At 38.7% G+C, this 23,901-nt stretch overlaps 1 protein-coding gene across 2 annotated transcripts in view; it reads left to right on the top strand.

Moving 5' to 3' along the window:
* LOC132150733 (CD166 antigen homolog) overlaps positions 1-20,679 on the top strand; it is a 46,738-nt gene extending 26,059 nt beyond the window's left edge. The window contains exons 1-5 of one of the 2 annotated variants that reach the window (XM_059559281.1): positions 3,004-3,160; positions 17,566-17,832; positions 17,938-18,267; positions 18,495-18,728; positions 20,035-20,679. In XM_059559281.1, coding sequence (XP_059415264.1) covers positions 3,097-3,160; positions 17,566-17,832; positions 17,938-18,267; positions 18,495-18,728; positions 20,035-20,144 — 1,005 coding nt within the window. In that variant the 5' untranslated portion in view covers positions 3,004-3,096 and the 3' untranslated portion in view covers positions 20,145-20,679. Of the gene's footprint in view, positions 1-3,003; positions 3,161-17,565; positions 17,833-17,937; positions 18,268-18,494; positions 18,729-20,034 lie in introns of those variants that run through there. The other variant, XM_059559280.1, reaches the window with a different exon arrangement.
* The last annotated feature ends 3,222 nt before the right edge of the window (positions 20,680-23,901 follow it).

Here is a 23,901-nt window from a genome sequence, read left to right as displayed (position 1 = left end):
CTGGAGTTTTGCTGTTGGAATTTGGTCCCATTCTTGTCTTATATAGATTTCCAGCTGCTGAAGAGTTCGTGGTCGTCTTTGACGTATTTTTCGTTTAATGATGCACCAAATGTTCTCTATAGGTGAAAGATCTGGACTGCAGGCAGGCCAGGTTAGCACCCGGACTCTTCTACGACGAAGCCATGCTGTTGTTATAGCTGCAGTATATGGTTTTGCATTGTCCTGCTGAAATAAACAAGGCCTTCCCTGAAATAGACATTGTTTGGAGGGAAGCATATGTTGCTCTAAAACCTTTATATACCTTTCAGCATTCACAGAGCCTTCCAAAACATGCAAGCTGCCCATACCGTATGCACTTATGCACCCCCATACCATCAGAGATGCTGGCTTTTGAACTGAACGCTGATAACATGCTGGAAGGTCTCCCTCCTCTTTATCCCGGAGGACACGGGGTCCGTGATTTCCAACAAGAATGTCAAATTTGGACTCGTCTGACCATAAAACACTATTCCACTTTGAAGTAGTCCATTTTAAATGAGCCTTGGCCCACAGGACACGACGGCGCTTCTGGACCATGTTCACATATGGCTTCCTTTTTGCATGATAGAGCTTTAGTTGGCATCTGCTGATGGCACGGCGGATTGTGTTTACCGACAGTGGTTTCTGAAAGTATTCCTGGGCCCATTTAGTAATGTCATTGACACAATCATGCCGATGAGTGATGCAGTGTCATCTGAGAGCCCGAAGACCACGGGCAACCAATAAAGGTCTCCGGCCTTGTCCCTTACGCACAGAGATTTCTCCAGTTTCTCTGAATCTTTTGATGATGTTATGCACTGTAGATGATGAGATGTGCAAAGCCTTTGCAATTTGATGTTGAGTAACATTGTTTTTAAAGTTTTCCACAATTTTTTTACACAGTCTTTCACAGATTGGAGAGCCTCTGCCCATCTTTACTTCTGAGAGACTCTGCTTCTCTAAGACAAAGCTTTTATAGCTAATCATGTTACAGACCTGATATCAATTAACTTAATTAATCACTAGATGTTCTCCCAGCTGAATCTTTTCAAAACTGCTTGCTTTTTTAGCCATTTGTTGCCCCCGTGCCAACTTTTTTGAGACCTGTAGCAGGCATTAAATTTTAAATGAGCTAATTAAGTGGATAAAAGTGTACAATTTCTCAGTTTAAACATTTGCTACGTTATCTATGTTCTATTGTGAATAAAATATTGGCTCATGTGATTTGAAATTCCTTTAGTTTTCATTTTATTAAAATTAAAAAAACGTCCCAACTTTTCCGGAATTCGGGTTGTAAGTCATGCAAACAAATATGTTGTAATAAATAAATAAATACATAAACTTTAATTCATTAGCCATTCACAGCCATTTTAACAATTATATTTATACATATAACTAAGCCATGCAAACAAATATGTTGTAATAAATAAATAAACGTTAATTCATTAGCCATTCACTGTTCATCCATGCACATTTCACAGATGAATTCCCCTCGAATCTCATTGGAACAATCTACATGTGCCCACTTTTGGCACCCCTCACACCTTATCCAGTCCCCCCCACTAACTGAAAATAACTCCCCACAGTAGAGGCATCCTGTATCATCTTATTCTTCACTTCAGCTGCATTTTTGCATTTAACTTTTTTTGTGTGCCTTTGTTTTGTGCAGCTATCTTGTCCACATTTTTTTATATGGCGAGGAGGTCAGCACAGCTGAAGATTCACATGCCCTCTTTCGTGGCCTCTTGTTTTTTATTCTTGGCCTAGGAGACAGCTCTTCTAGAATCGAGGAGGGGGACTGACTCGGTCCTTTAAAAAGGAATAAAAAATACATTAGAATACAGAAACCCACTGGGGCCTTTCAAAAGAACACACAAACACACACAGACACACACATATTTATATATTTATATATGTATATTTATGTAGTGAAATACATTCAATAAATGCATTAAAAGCCACTATGTTTTATCATTGGGTCACCTAACCACCTTCCATCAGAGAGCTAACTGTGCTATCAAGCTAGCCTAATGCTCACTTGAGGTAATTTGTTTTCTTTTGTTCAAATGTTTTGATTTTACCACCTAGTTACACTGCATTAAGTGTAAAACAAAGGATTTGATAGACAGAAATATGTTATTATAGTAATTATGATAGAGAGAAACTATGCCCTCTGGGGGGCGTTTTACCCCTCAGCGTAGGGGGCGTTTTACCCCACAACCTATGACTTTTTCAAAAAATGTTTAATTTTTTTAATATAATTATATTCCTTATAAATAACATATCCTCTCAAACTACAGACTTCACTATTCATCTATCATACATCACCGTGATATCCTGCAGAACAATATTCTCTTAAACACTTGTTTACTAATATCTGAAAGTTATAGAGCTTACCATGTAATCCTCTTCTCTTTAAATATGTCGCTGGTGTCAGCTTCTCCAAGGAGATTTGTTTATCCCCGTTGTCAAACGTAGTGCATAGCAACAGTGAAAATGTATTTTTACTCCCTCTAGTGGTTATTTTGGGAAAAACAGGTGGGGGCGTTTTACCCCAGGGAGGCGTTTTCCCCCACTCTACCCTAACCATTAAAACGGTTGTCTGTAGTCTGTTTTGGAACATCTTCCAGGATTTATTGGTTCAATCAAGCCACTAATAGAAGGCAACAAATTACCAGTAGAGACCAACAGGGTCCATGACAGTTTCCAGTAAAACCAATACAAGTCCCATTGTAACCAGTCAAACCATTACACATTTTGTAATGGTGTCCAATATTTTTTTCTCAGCTGGGTCGGTAAGAAGGTTTGTATCCCTTTAAAATGTGTCATGTTTAGAAATATTGGAAAATGTTTAGGAATTAGTTTACCTCAGAAACTCAGTTGCGCACGTGTTTTTCAATGTGAACTGTATAAATGGTGTCATATCTGTAGCCACTCGTGATTTTGGGTGGGGTTTCGCTGGAGGAGCCGCTGGACAGTACTGAAGGCAGATGCAGAGGCGACCCGTTTATTTATTCTCACGCCTCAAACGCGCCTTTGTCTGCTCGATGGTGACGGTTACCCTCAAACACTTACAATATGTTGCAGTGTTTTTATGGACTTGTTTATCTCTCGGCAGTTTTGGCGTTTGCGACTCTCAGTGGTTTGTATTCACTTGTTTCCCTGTTATTCTCTCTCGAAAACAATAATTATCTAGTAGCATACGACAGTGAATGTATTTTGAACACTTACTTTCATGTGAGAGATTCCGTTGTCGTTGACTTCTTTTGTTTCTGCGTTAAAATGTTGATTTGAGTTAATTCATTTCTGTACACCAGGCGTTCTCAAAGTCTACATTCAAAGGTCCAGAATTGTCCTCAGTGACAAATGTCCGAACTGGAACAATTGGTTATTACAGAACTTGTTTTGTAATATACATACATAACATGCATAACAAATAAGCATTATTTTAAAATTAATAAAGCCCCCTTTGCATTCAAAATGCATTAATAACAAGTGCAAAAGTGGTAAAACAAATTATTTAATGTTTGGAATATTATTTGGATGTTTGGAAATGCGGAGCTGTAGATATAGCGGTTTCCCCGGTAACGGCTGTAAACAAATAAACGCTACTTTATCAGGCATTACAGGAAAGACGAAATGAAAATAACATCGAAGCTTTTCTGAAGACGCTCGGTTCTTTTCAAATGTACATACATATAAAAACACCCGCGTTGCATTTTAATTTTGAAACGTGCAGTGCTCAGTTTATCCAACAAAGATTTTAAGCCTTTTGGAAAATCTATGTGTTTTGATATTTTGACAAGTCACCACAAATGCAGTAGGGGTAAAACCTTTGCGTGGCAGGGGCAGCTGCCACTGAGACCTGTCACTCGACCCGTCACCGCTAGTGGCAGCTGCCACTCGACCCGTCACTGGTATACGCGCCTGTCACTCGACCCGTCACTGCTATACGCGCCTGTCACTCGACCCGTCACTGCTATACGCGCCTGTCACTCGACCCGTCACTGCTATACGCGCCTGTCACTCGACCCGTCACTGCTATACGCGCCTGTCACTCGACCCGTCACTGCTATACGCGCCTGTCACTCGATCCGTAACTGCTATACGCGCCTGTCACTCGACCCGTCACTGCTATACGCGCCTGTCACTCGATCCGTAACTGCTATACGCGCCTGTCACTCGACCCGTCACTGCTATACGCGCCTGTCACTCGACCCGTCACTGCTATATACGCGCCTGTCACTCGACCCATTCACTGCTATACGCGCCTGCCACTCGATCCGTCACTGCTATACGCGCCTGTCACTCGACCCGTCACTGCTATACGCGCCTGTCACTCGACCCGTCACTGCTATACGCGCCTGTCACTCGACCCGTCACTGCTATACGCGCCTGTCACTCGACCCGTCACTGCTATACGCGCCTGTCACTCGATCCGTCACTGCTATACGCGCCTGTCACTCGACCCGTCACTGCTATACGCGCCTGTCACTCGACCCGTCACTGCTATACGCGCCTGTCACTCGACCCGTCACTGCTATACGCGCCTGTCACTCGACCCGTCACTGCTATACGCGCCTGTCACTCGACCCGTCACTGCTATACGCGCCTGTCACTCGACCCGTCACTGCTATACGCGCCTGTCACTCGACCCGTCACTGCTATACGCGCCTGTCACTCGACCGGTCACGGCTATACGCGCCTGTCACTCGACCCGTCACTGCTATACGCGCCTGTCACTCGATCCGTCACTGCTATACGCGCCTGCCACTCGATCCGTCACTGCTATACGCGCCTGTCACTCGACCGGTCACGGCTATACGCGCCTGTCACTCGATCCGTCACTGCTATACGCGCCTGTCACTCGACCGGTCACGGCTATACGCGCCTGTCACTCGATCCGTCACTGCTATACGCGCCTGTCACTCGACCGGTCACTGCTATACGCGCCTGTCACTCGACCCGTCACTGCTATACGCGCCTGTCACTCGATCCGTCACTGCTATACGCGCCTGTCACTCGACCGGTCACGGCTATACGCGCCTGTCACTCGACCCGTCACTGCTATACGCGCCTGTCACTCGATCCGTCACTGCTATACGCGCCTGTCACTCGACCGGTCACGGCTATACGCGCCTGTCACTCGACCCGTCACTGCTATACGCGCCTGTCACTCGATCTATATATCACTCGATATATATATATAATGTGCGTGTGTGTGTGTGTATAAATATTTACAGTACTGGTCAAAAGTTTACACGCATTGCTATTTGTAATGTTTTTAAAATAAGTATTTTATGCCCATTAAGCATGCATTTTTTTTTTATAAAAAATTCAAAGAAAAAAAAAACTGTACTATTGTCAAATATTATTAAAATTTAAAATAATGGTTAGTGTAATAATGGGTTTATAGGTTTATATATATATATATATATATATATATATATATATATATATATATATATATATATATATATATATATATATACATACACACACACACACACACACATAATACACTTTAAAGTGTAATTTATTACTGTGATCCAAGTCGAATTTTCAGCATCATTACTCCAGTCTTCAGTGTCACATGATCCTTCAGGAATCAATAAGCTGATTTATTATTAATTTTGAAAAATGTTGTGCTGCTTAACATAAATCAATTTGTCAGGATTCTTTTAATAAATAAAAAGTAAAAAATTACAGCATTTATTTAAAACGGAACTATTTTGTAACAATATACACTACTGTTCAAAAGTTGGGGTCAGTAATTTTTCCTTTATTTTTTTGAAAGAAAGTAATACCTTTGTGCAGCAAAGATGTTTTAAATTGAGGAAAAGTGACAGTTAACACTTACATTGTTAGAAAAGATTTATATTTTGTATAAACGCTCTTCTTTTTAACTTTCTATTAATAATTAAATCCTGAAAAAGTACTACTACTATACTATAGGCTAGCCAACTACTTCAATTTGCTATTGTGTATACATACTTAAGGAATTTGCTACAATAAAAAAAGCAGTAAGGCCTTCTGGCAATATCCAATTAGCATACATATTCAAAGCTGAAGGCAAGCCAAACACATTTATTGGTGACTTTGACAGAATGTTTGATGGAACACGGGCCAAGTGACAGGTGGGTTACCCAGGTGAAAAAAAGTAAATTTATATTTTTAATTTTTAGTAGTCCCGCTTTTTTCGGTATTCTAAAGGCTGTAGAATGTTTGTACATACAAGGCTGACTTTCTACAGGTTACATTTTGCTATATCTTCCTTACTGTATGTATAGTACACAAATTTATGAAAAAAATTACTTTAATTCAACAAATGTTTTTTAGTACATTTGTACATTGTAGTACATTTCAGACTTATTACAGGTAAAATTTTGCCAACATCTCCTTTACTGTACATACAGTACATAATTATTCTAAGAAAACAATTAATGTAATTCAACAAATGGGTTTTTTATGTTCCAAATGTTATAGTACATTCCTAGTGTCCAGACGGAGTTAATACAGCTGAAATTTTGCAAATATAAACCTTACAGTACATACAGTACATACTTATTCTTAAAAAAAAATTGCTGTAATTCACCACAACGTTTTTTTTATGTTCTAAAAGGTTGTAATATGTTTCTAGTGGTGAGACTAACTCACTACAGTTTAAATTTAGCAAATATCAACCTTACTGTACATGCAGTACATAATTCATCTTTACAAAAACTGTAATTGACCTAAAGGATTTTCTCATGTTCCAAAGGCTGTAATACATTTGTAGTTATGATGCTGACTTACTACAGGTGCGATTTTGCCAATATCTTCCTTACTGCACGTACAGTAGGCCTACATAATAATTCTTAGAAAAAAATACTGTGGTTCACCAAAAAGTTTTTTTTTTCAGTACATAAGGCTGTCATATGTTTGTAGTTACAAGACTGATTTACTACAGGTGAAATTTTGCCAATATCTCCCTTACTGTACATGCAGTACGTCATTCATATTCAAAAACAACTACTGTAATTCAACAAATGGGTTTTTTGTTTTCCAAAGGTTTCAGTATGTTCATAGTGACCAGACTGACTTTCTACAGGTGACATTTTTACAATAACACCCTTAATGTTTGTACAGCACACAACTATTTTATTTTATTAAAAACTAATTCACCTACAACCTTTTTTTCATGTTCTAAAAGTTGTAGTACTCTCCTAATGGCCTTGGATTTAATAGCAAATTATTAATATTCATTTATGTATGGATGTATGTGGGCGTGTGTGCACTTGTGTTTGTATGTATTGTGCATGCCTAATTATTAGACAAGTTGATATTCTGATCATAGTTTTTATTTTAACAAGCACATTTAACAAATTCCACAACACATTAATATTAATAACTACAATTAATTTTATATTTAATAATTTATTAGTGATATATAATTGTCCATGAAGCCTGGAAGTGAAAACATTCATATATCAAGGTGTGCATAATTATTAGGTAGATTTTCTTTTAACAATAAAATGAGGAAAAAAAGTTATTAAGATTGATGTGGTTTGGAATTTGTAAAATGTGCTTGGTTTAAAATTATGATCTGAATACCAACTTGCCTAAAATGTATGAATGCACTGTACACAGACACACACACACACACACTCTTGCATTTGTGGTTTGCGGGGACTCTCAATAGGTGTAATAGTTTTTATACTATATAAACTGTATTTTCTATCACCCTACACCTAAACCTACCCTTCACAGAAAACTAATGGCAACATTTGAATTTCAGAAAAAACTGTTTTGTTTGTTTTTTAAAAGGCTTAAAAAACAAACAAGTTTTTTTCTGAAATTCAAATGTTGCCATTAGATTTACTGGGGCACAGGAAGTGTCCTCATAAACCATGATTATGTTGTAGTACCCATGACATTTGTGTCCTCATAAACCATATATAACACAAAAATAAAAAAATAAAAAAATTAACGAATATGAATATAAATAATCTGCTGTAGAACCAAAAGCCACTATGAGCGTACTACAACCTTAAGGACATGAAAAATGTGAATTAGGTGAATTTTGGTGAATTAGTTTTTAATGAAAATATGTGAGTGGTAAGCAGTAAGGCTGTTATTGTGAAAATGTAACCTGTAGTAAGACAGTCTGGTCACTAGGAATGTACAACAACCTTTGGAAAAAAAAAACACTTTTGGTGAATTTCAGTATTTTTTTCTAAGAATAATTAACCTTTGGAACATAAAAAACCCTTTTGGTCAAATACAATATATGTATTCGATAATTAATTATGTACTATACAGTAAGGGTGATATTGGCAAACGTTCGCCTGTAGTAACTCAGTCTCGCCACTAGGAATGTACTACAATCTTTAGAACATAAAAACCTTTTTTGATGAATTACAGTAATTGTTTTCTAACAATAATTATGTACTGTATGTACAGTAATGGAGATATTGGCAAAACTTCACCTGTAGGAAGTCAGTCTTGTAACTAAAAATGTCCTACAACTAGGGCCGGGACTTGAACGCGTTAATTGAGATTAATTAATTACACAAAAAAGAATGTGTTAATTAAGATTAATTAATTACACAAAAAAAATTCCGAATTTTTAATAACTTATTCACTGGATGAGTTTCGGCAGACCGATTATACTGGAGCACCAACTAGCGTTCATGACTTCAGACAACAACAAACCACAACAGTGAACATGAATGAAGAAGCAGACAAGACCACTTTGGTTGGCCCCTTGGAGGGGATATTTTGTTATAAAAAACGAACGGACGGAAGCTAAAGAGCATGGTTGTGTGCAAGCTATGCAACAAGGAATTTGCATATCACCGCAGCACATGGAGCCTCTAAATTGTTTCTAAATATGCTATTGCTACACTTAATGGCAAAAATTGCACTGGTCTGCTAAACTTGGTTGAACAAAAATAAACAATATTTTGTTGCTTAAGCTTATTCAGTCATTATTCAATGGTATACTATAAATCCATGTTAAAAGAAAAATTACTTCTCACTGTTCTCAGGTCAAATATTTATATGCGATTAAAATGCGATTTAATTTTGATTAATTAATTACAAAGCCTCTAATTAATTAGATTAATTTTTTTAATCGAGTCCTGGCACAACCTTTGGAACATAAAAAAAAAAATACTTTGTGTGTACTGTACATACAATAAGGGAGATATTGTCTGTAGCGACCTATTGGTTAAATATTTTCTGTCAGTTTGCCCACAAGAAATTTACTATTGCATTGTAAATATAATTTGTATTAATTATTGGACTTCGTTTTGTACTGAGAGGTAAATTTGCAGACGGTCCCTAAAGCAGCCTAGGCGAATATCCAGCGAATATCAAACCTAAAACTAACTTTACCACGCTTATGTAAAGAACGAAATTAGCGCGCGAAAACAGAGCAATTTAAATACATTATAGAAGTGTCCTTTTTTCCCCTGGGTATCCGTGACAGGCGCGTATAGCAGTGACAGGTGCGCGAATAGCAGTGACAGGTCGAGTGACAGGCGCGTATAGCAGTGACGGATCGAGTGACAGGCGCGTACAGTTACGGATCGAGTGACCGGCGTGTATAGCCGTGACGGGTCGAGTGACAGGCGCGTATAGCAGTGACGGATCGAGTGACAGGCGCGTATAGCAGTGACGGATCGAGTGACAGGCGCGTATAGCAGTGACGGATCGAGTGACCGGCGTGTATAGCCGTGACGGGTCGAGTGACAGGCGCGTATAGCCGTGACGGGTCGAGTGACAGGCGCGTATAGCAGTGACGGATCGAGTGACCGGCGTGTATAGCCGTGACGGGTCGAGTGACAGGCGCGTATAGCAGTGACGGATCGAGTGACCGGCGCGTATAGCCGTGACGGGTCGAGTGACAGGCGCGTATAGCAGTGACGGATCGAGTGACCGGCGCGTATAGCAGTGACGGATCGAGTGACCGGCGCGTATAGCCGTGACGGGTCGAGTGACAGGCGCGTATAGCAGTGACGGATCGAGTGACCGGCGCGTATAGCCGTGACGTGTCGAGTGACAGGCGCGTATAGCAGTGACGGATCGAGTGACCGGCGCGTATAGCCGTGACGGGTCGAGTGACAGGCGCGTATAGCAGTGACGGATCGAGTGACAGGCGCGTATAGCAGTGACGGATCGAGTGACCGGCGCGTATAGCCGTGACGTGTCGAGTGACAGGCGCGTATAGCAGTGACGGATCGAGTGACCGGCGCGTATAGCCGTGACGGGTCGAGTGACAGGCGCGTATAGCAGTGACGGATCGAGTGACCGGCGCGTATAGCCGTGACGTGTCGAGTGACAGGCGCGTATAGCAGTGACGGATCGAGTGACAGGCGCGTATAGCAGTGACGGGTCGAGTGACAGGCGCGTATAGCAGTGACGGGTCGAGTGACAGGCGCGTATAGCAGTGACGGATCGAGTGACAGGCGCGTATAGCAGTGACGGATCGAGTGACAGGCGCGTATAGCAGTGACGGGTCGAGTGACAGGCGCGTATAGCCGTGACCGGTCGAGTGACAGGCGCGTATAGCAGTGACGGGTCGAGTGACAGGCGCGTATAGCCGTGACGGGTCGAGTGACAGGCGCGTATAGCAGTGACGGGTCGAGTGACAGGCGCGTATAGCAGTGACGGGTCGAGTGACAGGCGCGTAAAGCAGTGACGGGTCGAGTGACAGGCGCGTATAGCAGTGACGGATCGAGTGACAGGCGCGTATAGCAGTGACGGGTCGAGTGACAGGCGCGTATAGCCGTGACGGATCGAGTGACAGGCGCGTATAGCAGTGACGGATCGAGTGACAGGCGCGTATAGCAGTGACGGGTCGAGTGACAGGCGCGTATAGCCGTGACCGGTCGAGTGACAGGCGCGTATAGCAGTGACGGGTCGAGTGACAGGCGCGTATAGCCGTGACGGGTCGAGTGACAGGCGCGTATAGCAGTGACGGGTCGAGTGACAGGCGCGTATAGCAGTGACTGGTCGAGTGACAGGCGCGTATAGTGGTGACGGGTTGAGTGACAGGCGCACATAGCGGTGACAGGTCGAGTGGCAGCTGCCACTAGCGGTGACGGGTCGAGTGACAGGTCTCAGTGGCAGCTGCCCCTGCCACGCAAAATTTTACCCCCTCTCCACAAATGACTCAATGTAGGCCTATAGGAAACACTGGACACTGCGAGAAGTCAAACGGCTATAATCTAAGTGATAATAAAAGACTAATATTAGCTGAAATGTGGCCCGGTTATGTCAAACGTCAGGCGCTCTGGATGTCATGAAGGAAAAGTTTCAGGATCTCGCCTTCGCTTTCATTTCGGACCAGTTCCAAAAAGACAACAAAAAAACCCCCTAAAACTAAACAAATGATTCTTAAGTTTAACAAGCGTTTATGAAGAGTAGGAAATACGAAATGGAGGCGGATCCGGACTGCACTTTTGTAATATGAGCTGTGCTCAAACTCTTCAGCAGTTCATGCAACCTGTGGATTGGTATAGATGTCCTATCTATAAAGGTAGGAGAATTAGTAGTTTTACAGTTCATGTAGCCTAGGGTGACCATACTGGACATGCATTTCTAAATCGCCCAAATCTTCTTTTGCATTCTACAGTCGCCCTTCATTGTGTGAGTTCTTGTGTTTTCCAGCTAGGGGCTGTTTTTCAGCCACCGCTGAATTTCTGACCATTATCTCCCGCTCCCGGGATTTTTGTGTCCAGTGCTCCCGCAAACATTTTAACCCTTTCACGCATAGTGGTCACTACAGTGGACAGCTATTAAAAAAGCATTTTCTTGAATTTGCATGGGTTTTTATGGCAAAGTTGCACACCAATCTCTTCATTGGACCCTGGTGCATCATCCTATAAATTGCAACCAAGTGGCAAGCCTTTGTGTTTCGATTTTTTCCCCCTCCAAACCAAGATGGCCAAGGGTCAGTCAGACATGCCAAGTTGCTCCAGAATATCCACCCATTCCTTCTATCCTAGGAGAGTCTTGTAGGTAAAAAAAATATTGCAGCATAAAGCAATATCTAATGAGTCATATCACAGTAAAATTTTCCAAGTTTTGATTTTAGATTGAGAGAAAACTCTGATTAATCACATGTCCACTGTAGTGGACGTCATGCATGCAATGGCTATATTTCAGCTACAATTCATAATTATAATGTGAATATTGTTTTTGAAATTTAAAACTTAAAAACTTAATATGCATTGACTTTTTCTACTGTAAATAAATGTATTTGTATTATTAGAATGTAATTTTCATTGACATCGAAACAAGTCATGTGATTACATAATGTATGACACTTGTAATGCATTACTTGTTAGATCAAAAAGTAATCTGATTTTATAATGCATGTTATTGTAATGCGTTTTTTTACTAATAACATCAAAAAGTAATCTGATTACGTAATGCATGTTACTTTTAATGCGTTTATTTACTCATAACATCAAAAAGTAATCTGATTGCATAATGCATGTTACTTGTAATGCGTTTCCTTTCTCATAACATCAAAAAGTAATCTGATTATGTAATGTGCGTTATTGTAATGCGTTGCCCCCAACACTGATCATTTCAGATGAGATTAAAAAAAAGTATCGCTAGGTTTTCTCAGAGGAGGGCTATGATAGAAATGTGCATGTCCATCTTGAACATAATCATAATTATCAGCTAATAATGGTAAATCTCCATACTCTGGTGCACTGGAGGGAGCATCTGAGTGGTTTCCACAGTTGTACCTTGACAGGCTGTAGAAAATTCTGATGGAATCACGTCCTCATGTTCTGATATCATAGATACGCGAAGTGCAACTTGTATGAAGTTGTATGAAGCCATTGCAATATTTTGCATTTATATTTTTTGCATATATTTTATAGTTTTCACATTATTTGATATAATTGCATTGATTAGTTTGTTAAATTCACATACTTTATCTGTTTGATTATTGTCTTATATTTAATACAGTATATCTTCAGTTTAAACCAACCGCATGCTGTCCACTCAAGTGGACATCTGAAGATCTCTTTGAAAAATTTGTAAAAAAATAAAATAAAAATCAATTCTTGTTTTTCATGCCCTAAGAGCAATAAAAACACATAGGAAAAAAATCCTGACTGAGGTTATCATAATTCATGCGTGAAAGGGTTAATATTGCATCAGGCAGCCGCCATCAGTATTGCGGAGTATTTGATCATCTTCTGAATGAGCAGCTGTTGTTCACTTTTTTACTTTCGCTTTCGCGATCACGTGCGCTCTGTGTAAAAGAAGATCAGATATTTGTCACGAGCTCAGGATCAAACCCTCCAGCATGATCTGTCAGCCATCTCTCCTCTCAACCAGTGATCAGTGAAATCTGGCCGTGTTTTTTTTTTTTTTTTTTCTTCATGGAATTTGGCAAATTTTAAACTGTTGCTATGGCTTGATTTTCCCTCATGGGTTAAAGGTTTGAAATGTTGCATAAATAACATTTGACCGAAATCCTTGTATTGAAACACTTTGCATTCTAACTATGATAAAACTGTGCTACATGTTAAGTTTTGTGAAGGAGGCCCACTGGAGGGAAGCTTTTTAGCTGTGTTTATGTACAACCCGAATTCCAGAAAAGTTGGGACGTTTTTTAAATTTTAATAAAATGAAAACTAAAGGAATTTCAAATCACATGAGCCAATATTTTATTCACAATAGAACATAGATAACGTAGCAAATGTTTAAACTGAGAAATTTTACACTTTTATCCACTTAATTCCAATCTGTGAAAGACTGCGTAAAAAAATTGTGGAAAACTTTAAAAACAATGTTCCTCAACGTCAAATTGCAAAGGCTTTGCAAATCTCATCATCTACAGTGCATAACATCATCAAAAGATTCAGAGAAACTGGAAAAATCTCTGTGCGTAAGGGACAAGGCCGGAGACCTTTATTGGATGCCCGTGGTCTTCGGGCTCTCAGACGACACTGCATCACTCATCGGCATGATTGTGTCAATGACATTACTAAATGGGCCCAGGAATACTTTCAGAAACCACTGTCGGTAAACACAATCCGCCGTGCCATCAGCAGATGCCAACTAAAGCTCTATCATGCAAAAAGGAAGCCATATGTGAACATGGTCCAGAAGCGCCGTTGTGTCCTGTGGCCCAAGGCTCATTTAAAATGGACTATTTCAAAGTGGAATAGTGTTTTATGGTCAGACGAGTCCAAATTTGACATTCTTGTTGGAAATCACGGACGCCGTGTCCTCCGGGCTTAAGAGGAGGGAGACCTTCCAGCATGTTATCAGCGTTCAGTTCAAAAGCCAGCATCTCTGATGGTATGGGGGTGCATAAGTGTCAGAAAGACCACCGGAACGGGTTTCTGACGGACTGATATTGTAGTTGCTACTTCCAATAGACTGATGCAATAGCCAGCTCCAGACATGCGCTCTCCATTATTGTTCAGTGTTGTGCGTTTATGCAAAAAAATGTGAGTAATCATGTAAATATTTAATTAACACTTTGTAGTTATAATTGTGAATGTCTGGGGATCTGTGGAATGTTTTTGAGATGTGTAATGACGATCGCGATGTGACCGCGGATAGGCGCTAATTCCATAAGCCGCGTTAGTCTGATCACATTGAACTCACACGTGTTGTATTTCATGCTGCGTTATGCCGTGTATTGGAGTTTACTTTCTTATATAATATACATATATTATCTTATAGTTGAGTATTCGTTTGTGATGAGTGATTTAACCAGTTATTGATATTTTGTGAGTTAATTTGCAGTGAATATATACAGATGTTGTATTTATACTGTATTCTTTATCTGTTTCACAGACCACAACGCAATAACCTATGTTAAATACTGCCATTTGATCTATCACATCTTCAGATGATGTTGTAAGGGATATCACTGATTACCTGAAAAGTACTATTAAAGAAAACTTGAAAGGATTCACATCGACCATGCCTGATTCTCTAACCGGAATCAATGTCCATATTTGTCCGCCAGTAGAACTGGAAATTTAACAAGGTTGACAGAGGTGGTAGCCTGCAACAATAAGTGCATACGGTATGGGCAGCTTGCATGTTTTGGAAGGCTCTGTGAATGCTGAAAGGTATATAAAGGTTTTAGAGCAACATATGCTTCCCTCCAAACAATGTCTATTTCAGGGAAGGCCTTGTTTATTTCAGCAGGACAATGCAAAACCACATACTGCAGCTATAACAACAGCATGGCTTCGTCGTAGAAGAGTCCGGGTGCTAACCTGGCCTGCCTGCAGTCCAGATCTTTCACCTATAGAGAACATTTGGTGTATCATTAAACGAAAAATACGTCAAAGACGACCACGAACTCTTCAGCAGCTGGAAATCTATATAAGGCAAGAATGGGACCAAATTGCAACAGCAAAACTCCAGCAACTCATAGCCTCAATGCCCAGACGTCTTCAAACTGTTTTGAAAAGAAAAGGAGATGCTACACCATGGTAAACATGCCCCGTCCCAACTATTTTGAGACCTGTAGCAGAAATCAAAATTGAAATGAGCTCATTTTGTGCATAAAATTGTAAACTTTCTCAGTTCAAACATTTGCTATGTTATCTATGTTCTATTGTGAATAAAATATTGGCTCATGTGATTTGAAAATCTTTTAGTTTTCATTTTATTAAAATTTAAAAAACGTCCCAACTTTTCCGGAATTCGGGTTGTAAAAAAAGTAGATATGGAAATTACATATTTTGAGTTTTAATACTTAGGATATCATTGGGCTACTTTTGGCATTACTTTAACCACCAACCACACCCCAGCCCCCCACCCTGCTCCACCTGCACCAACCCACTGTCATCTTTTTGGAAAACTAAAATATGGTCCCCCTTTTGTAGCTATTACTAATATTGTGTTCACAGTCAATATGACAAAAGCTGTTTATTATGAATTATGTCATGCTGTACTACAAATATAATTTTTTTTCTATTCACAGGGTATATACAATCATACTGAAAAACGTTAATAAACGATTAATAAACACTTGCCTGTCCGAGTCAGATCTCCTGAAACTGATAATGATTATGTCATAACATTTATCTTAAAAAAATGTATCTGTAATTATATTAATACGAGTGTGTTATGATGAAAACAGGGTTGACAGCCCATGGAAAGTATTTTTTAATAAAATAATTAGTCTTCTAAATTATGAACAAAATGTTTATTTACATGAAAACATATTCTTGATTGCTAAAACAGAAAGGTTGAGAAGGTGGGGCCAGGACAGGAAAAAAATTCATATTTATGGAGAAAATACTGAAATAAGATGAAAATTTAAAATGAATGATTTTTCTTTGTCGGCTTTATCAAGTTCAAGTTCATTTATTTATATAGCACATTTAAACAGCTGCTAGACAGACCAAAGTGCTTTACAGAACAAGCATATAAAAATAAAAGCAGCAAAACAGACATAAGCACATAGAGAACAACTAAGCTAAGATTAATTATTAAATCAAGAAGCAAATGTAAAATAATAAGAACAGTCTAAGATAAGTAATCAATATGCTAACGAGAATAGATAAGTTTTGACTTAAAAACAGAGAGGTTGGGAGCCGTTCTGATCTCTAGAGGCATGGTGTTCCATAGACGGGGCCCTGCCACCACAAAAGCACGCTCCCCTCTACGCTTAAGTCTGACACGAGGGACTACCAGCAGCGCCTGGTCGTGGGATCTAAGACTTCTGGATGGAATGTACAGATGAATAAGTTCAGAGAGATAAACCGGTGCTAGGTTGTGTAAAGATTTGAAGACAAAGAGAAGAATTTTGAAATCTATTCTCTGCCGGACTGGTAACCAATGTAAAGATCTGAGGATGGGAGAGATATGGTCATATTTGCGACAATTATGGATGAGTCTGGCCGCAGCATTTTGGACTAACTGAAGACGGGAGATTTGAGAATCTGATATACCGCAATATAGTGAGTTGCAATAATCCAGTCGACACGTGATGAAAGCATGAACTGCCATTTCCAGAGTTATTGGAGTGAGAAAGCCTTTGATTTTAGAAAGTAAGCGAAGTTGGTAGAAACCAGAACTGACTACAGATGAGATGTGTTTATCAAACTTTAAAGACTGGTCAACAAGAACACCCAAGTTCCGCACTCCTGTAGATTTAAAGGGAGATAGATTCCCCAAGTCTGGGCATGGGCATTTGTCGGCTTTATAAGAGTTAATAGCACATGGCAAAAGGTTATGCCCACACTGACACACACTGTGTGACACACCCTGCTGCGTCAGTGAATTTCTTAGTTTAATTTCCCAGATGATAAGAATCGATGAACCCCTCTGTTTTAAAAGAGTCATGAACTTTCATAGACCGATGGTCTTCTACAATAGACAAAACTTTTTTTTTCTTTTTTGATGCAGATGATCAGTAAACTCAAACAAATCCTCAATAAAATAACCAAAAACAATAAAATAACAAATCAAGTCTTAATATGTGATAATTGGTTATCTTTGTTCAGTCTGTCAGGTGAACAACACCTATAGGCAATTACTCTGTTCTTCAATGTGTTACAGGTGCAGAAGCTGAATGTCCTCTTCAGCTCGACCCACAGAGAGTTGTTGTGAGACACGGCGGTTCTGTTGAAGTTAACTGTAACACTTCAGTCGCACATAAAGGGATGGGGTGGGAAGCCAGTGAGGGAGGAGTGCCTATGACCAGAAACCAGAATCTGATCACATGGAGAGTGTCAGAACTGACAGAATGGGACATAAATCCATTCTGCTACATAAATCCAGTTGATGGTAATCAGTGTGTAGTAAAGCTCCCAGTCACCGTTTACAGTGAGTTTCTCAGTTACTGATATTTTTTCTGTTCATTCTCAGAAATATCTAATAAATGTACATTCATCACAGCAGATTTCAGAGTGTGTAAATCTTCCTCCACAGAGACTCCAGACAGTGTGTCCATCAGCACTGTGAATCACAGAGGACCAATGATAGAGGGACAGCAGTATGAGCTCCAGTGTGACGTTCATGATGTGGCTCCTGTTCAGTATCTCACTGTCAAATGGTACAAAGGACAAACTCTGCTGCATCAAACCACCTTCACTGACACCATCGAGACTCCAGTGAATAAAACTGTCACACTCCTGATCCGTCCAGACAGAGCTGATGATGGAGCTCAGTACTGGTGTGAAGCAGAGCTGGATCTGGGAGCAGAAGGACCTCAACCTCCCCCAAAAAATTCATCAGAACCTCTTAATGTCGAAGTATACTGTAAGTTTATTATTGCTAAGCTAGCCATATAATTCAGTTTATATTTTCTGTAGGGCCTTGTAGTGTGAAGAATGTGCAACTGTCATATTTCAGACAGAGATTTGCATATTAATTGAAATTATTTGATCAAATATTAGATACGAATTGAATTAACACAGATAAAAAGGTTTCAGTTGCTGCTCGTCGTGATGCTGTTGTGCTGAGAAATGTATCTCTGTCCTCTTCAGATAAACCACGACACTTCAGTTCAACAGAGACCATCATTATAGACAATAAGGTCATGCTAGATTGTACAGTGAAGGCAAACCCAGCTCCTGACTACACATGGTCCTCAGATGATCTGAAAGAGGAGATCAGCTCCTCAGTGCTCAAGTCCTCAGAACTCAGTCCAGGAAACTACACTTGCACCGCCACAAACATCCTGGGAAGTGACAGCAAAGTGTTCATCCTCAAATCTACAGGTCAGTTTTGATCAAATAAACATTAATATGACACTTTGCCTCAGTTTTTCTCTCAATCTCAGTTTGAAATTTGATTTAGTGTTTTTACATCCTACAGGATGTTTTTCCATTTCACTTCACTACACTTTCCTGTCTTCTATGTCAGTGTGATACAGCTTTTGAAACATCTTGCATGACATGGTGTTCATAAAAGCGTAAGAGAAGTTTAACTTTTAAAAAATGCATCTCAAGACCTTGCGTTTCTTCCCGTTTCACTGCCCACATCTTGCATTGTTCAAAGCCAAAACCAGTTCAGTGTGAACTAGCCCTTACTGTTCAATATAGTTCTGCAGTGATGCTGTACCCATGGTTCCTTTGAGAAAAAACACAGTAGGATTTCCTATAGAATTCGGATTATTACAGAAAATATGTTTGTTCATCATGATAACCTTCTCAAATGAAAATAACTTTATGAAGCCTAAACCCAGCCGGCAGAAGAAAAAAGCTATACATATGTTTTAACTTCAACATCAGCATCACTATGCTTCTGATGACTTTTAGCCTTTTCATAAAACATTTTCCCTATCTAAAGTTTGAGTTAGACTAGTGTGCAAGAGTGCAATTATAAAACACAATGAGGCTGTAAAAGTGGACTAGTTATTATTATTATTCCTTGTTAATGTTAAATGTTCCTGCAAACCTCTTATATCTTTCAGCCGCTTGTCAGACGCAACCATCTTTTTAAATAGGAGCTTTAAAAATCACAAGGGGTTATTACATGAATGTTTTAGGTTGTAGAATAACATGAATATCTTGAATTTAAACATGAATATATTTTGAGCTTGTGTTAAACTCAGATCTTCTGTAATTTCAGGCATTTTAACCAAAACGAACCAGAAGTGCTAACCTTTTCGTTTTTTTGCATATTGGGCTAATGACTTCTGATACAGGGTGTTGTCTATTCCATTTGAAATAAAAATCCTGAAAATTAGGAAGGAAACATGCATGTGTTTGTGACATTTAATCACATAAGTTGATTATCTTAATCTCACAGTATTGACCTCTTTATGTGTTTTTGTGCTCTTGAATAAGCTTGGCATTTGCATTTAATGATTCATCAGTTTTTATGCGAAATGAGGAATAGTGCCACAATAGTCTCTTGTAGTCTCTGGTACACTGGTGTTGTGTTCCTGTCAGGCCGCGCCAGGACTGCTGCACTGCTGCTGGCTGTGTGTGTGTTGTACAACCAACAGAGCCATGCTTCTGTTGCTGAAGCTGTTAACTGATTCCTCTGTTTGTAATATCATTGTTGTCTTTTCTCCCACAGAGAGAACCACATTCTGGGCTATTGTTTTAACCGGCGTGGTGGTGGCAGTGGTGTTAATCTTCGCTTATTTGATTTTCAAGTTTAAGTTTTCCAAGAATTCTCTCATTTGATGGACAAGAGATGACCTTAAAGTGAGACATTCTCCTCAGGGAGATCATAAAAAACTTGATTATTGTGGGTTGTTTTTAAAGGAATAGTTCACCCTCAGGCCAAGATGTAGATGAGTTTGTTTCTTCATCAGAACATATTTGAAGAAATTTTGCATTGCATCACTTGCTCACCAGTGGATCCTGTGCAGTGAATGGGTGCCGTCAGAATGAGAGTCAAAATAACTGATAAACACATCAAAGTAATCCAGTCCATCTATTAAAGTCTTTTTGCATCTTTAAGGCTTTGAATTCTAAACCACCGGTTCTGGCCATATTCTATAACAACACTTCCTCCAGTGAAAAAGTCTGTCCGCTGTTGTCCTCTCACATCACAATACACCAACACATGTGTTTAGAACCATTTGGACAGTTTTCACTTGCAAAGTAGATTTTTATTATCAGGGGAACTATGCCTTTAATGAATTGTTGTGATTTTGCATGGCTTGGGTTGTTGCAGTACTGGGAACTGTTACGGCACATTTATTTGTATGTGTGCCTAATTATTCTGGTCCTGATAGGAAAAAAATCATGTCTCATAATTGTCATTACATATAACCCATTTTTTCGTGTAAATCCCATTACTGTACAACGTACATTATTTTTCCATTATTACATGCTACACATGTAATAACAACAACAATATTAATGTTTAGTCTGTTCCACAAAATGTATTTTTTTGTCTTCACAAATTGTATTATCCTCAATGTAAAGCTTAGTTTACATGTTTTTACCCATTAACGGCTTTATCTATCCACCATAGTTTTATACCTAAAGTGAATTTATTTGTTAAACAACCTCAAATTTTTTTTATACAGAGGTTGGGACATTTTTGATCAATAGGCCTATTACTATTAAATGTACAGCATGCTTTTTTCGATGTATTTTTGTAAAATATAAGGATTGATACATTATTTTTTTATTTTGTGGTGTATAAGCGATCAAGAGCATGTTATGAATGCTTTAAATATGCTATCTGTTTTTCCGTAACTGTAACCTTAACTACCTAAAAAAGTGCTATCCAAATGAACCTAGTAACTGCAGGCTAATGCATTAACATGAACAGGAATCCAGTTGTTGAGAGTGAAGAAGCAACAAAGATTGCTGCACTGAGAAAATGAATATTGATGTCAGTAGCCAACAACTTTCATTACAAAGACTGCACAGATTTTCCATAATGCTGATGAAATAAAATAAAAATGTGTTACCTCAAATGATAGTAGGTACTAGTGTTATACATCCTTCACTGTGGTCTTCATATATTGGTATGCAAGCATATAAAACGTTTTGATACTGAAAGTAGAGTTGATTTCCTTTTCTCTTTTCCTCTTCAGCTAATGGCATGATGAGGTCAGTGGAAAAACAATCACGTGCTTATTTTTCACTCTATGATTGCTTGTGGCTGTGATACTTTGTATGGAACATATAAAACTGAAGTTGTTGATTAAAACTTCACAGTGTTGGTAATATGGCTTTGAACACTACAAGCAAGTGAACGCAAAAGCAATGATATGATAATGTTAAAAAAAGTATGGGACTTTACTGTAAAGTCTTACTGACATTTTTCATACTCTCTGACTACTTTAACACGTCTGAATGTCTTTGAATAATGTGGTAGGACACATACTGACAAGTAGCAGTAAACCTCAATGTTTCTTCCTCTGAATGTATGGTAGCTTTTTCATGTTTGTTTTTGTTTGTGTGCTATTTTAATAAAACAGAATTTGTTCAAAAACCATTGCCTCAAATATCCCTTTTCCTTGCTTATTTGTCTAACTAGTTTCTGCATGACTAACCATGACAACTAGTATTACAAAACCTCTTCATCGCTGCCCCTCAGAAAAACAATCCTAAACCATGACTTATGTGTCAAATGAGCTGTATTTTGTGCAGCCCTGTGTTTTACACAGTGACCTGAACGGGTTTGACTGCCAAAGTATGTGCGAGAATAGAGTGTTGTTGGGCGACCGCTCTTGGGACGAGTTTAGAGCTGAGAGCAGGACTTCACAAACTCTTCTCATGCAGAAGTAAACATGGATTTCTCAAAATAGTTAAGTCTAAGACAAACTAAAATACAATACGTAGGAAATAAATGTGAGTCAGTAAAAAAACCCATGAATCATAGCATTTAGCATTCCACTACCTCACATTCAAGACTGCACATGTTCACATTAATGGACTAAGTTAGAATACAAATTAATATTTGGGAGGTAGCCTATGCACTGTACGCAGGAAGACCCACTAGCATAACTGTGTAATGATGCAATGATTAATTTGGGATACATGTGACCAGAGAACAAACTGAAACAAGGCTGAAACATGAAACCACAAACAGGACACTTTCGAAATGTGGCCAGACAGACTTTGTCCCTCAGGGTAGAGTATTTATATTGAGTAAAATATACGTTTTATATTATCTTAATTGGAAAATCATGTTGATACTATCAAGAAGCAATCTTGTTTATATCCTGTTGAGGCAAATATAACTATTGTAGTGGTCCAAGATAAGATGAGTAACAGTAGGATCACATAGGCTACAACAATCTACATGAAATCAAAAGGAAAGTTTTGTGGTTTTAACACCAATATGCTAGTGAACTCCTAAATGTTGAGGCCGTTGATTTTTTGCAGACTAGCAAGCAAATGTCCATTGCTGTGGCATCCAATTGTATTTTTTTAAATGTCCTGACATAATTTCATTTATTTTAAATATTTAATATACCAAAGAACAAAATTCAACAGTCTAATCATTCCTCAAGTAATTCATTCTTTGTGTCCAAAGTTTGCTAAGTAACGGATCTTAAAAGGGAGTTTCTTGTGACATTCAAAAATGTTAAACGCAAAAACAAACACTTTTGCGACCTCCACTGGTCATGAATGAAAATTAATAACAGCTGAATATTGAGCCACAGAATAGCATAAACAAATATAGGCTAGTTTTATTATAATATATATATATATATATTTTTTTTTTCCGGTCATTGTGTGCCTGACTCATGTGTCCTAATTTTTGTGCTCATAATAGCCTATTAATTTGTCTCGGTAACTCTCTTCTGGATTTGATCCCAGTCCGGAGAAATAGATTTCATAAGCCCCAATCAAGCATTCTCAAGATAATATAATTGTTTTCAAAGTTTTTATATATGCGTTCATTATTTGGTTGTTGTGTTTCAAATCATGTTTTATGTTTCAGCTTCATGGATGACCTTGACTCACATTTTGATCACACAGCTGCCAGTTCAACATTTCCTGTTTTCTGCTTAGTGCGCTATAAATATGGCAAGAGAGTGCAGTCCAAAATAAATCAATAAATAAAATACTCCATTGTTTTCTTTCAGACAAGAAAAAAACTGTGCTTCTGCTAGATATATTTTGATTTCATACAAAAATTTTAAACAGCATTTTCAATATTGCTGTGCATTTTTATAGCATTAAACTTTAACTTCCCAGTTTAACTAAATACACACACACACACACATATATATATATATATATATATATACTGTATATATATGTATTTATATATATATATATATATATATATATATATATATATATATACACATGCCCATAAGTATTGGAACAGTAAAGACAAAATTGCTTTCTCTGCTGTGGAGTCAAGACATTTGCAAATGTGATTAAAAGATGAATATGCGACAAAACTACAGAATGTCATATTTTATTATTAGGTCTTTCGACATATTCGATATATGTTTGACCA

The sequence above is a fragment of the Carassius carassius genome, chromosome 1 (genome assembly GCF_963082965.1).
Source record: "Carassius carassius chromosome 1, fCarCar2.1, whole genome shotgun sequence".
Classification (NCBI taxonomy): Eukaryota; Metazoa; Chordata; class Actinopteri; order Cypriniformes; family Cyprinidae; genus Carassius; species Carassius carassius.
Note: the sequence above shows the minus strand (reverse complement) of the source record. Positions and strands in the feature narration are given on the sequence as shown.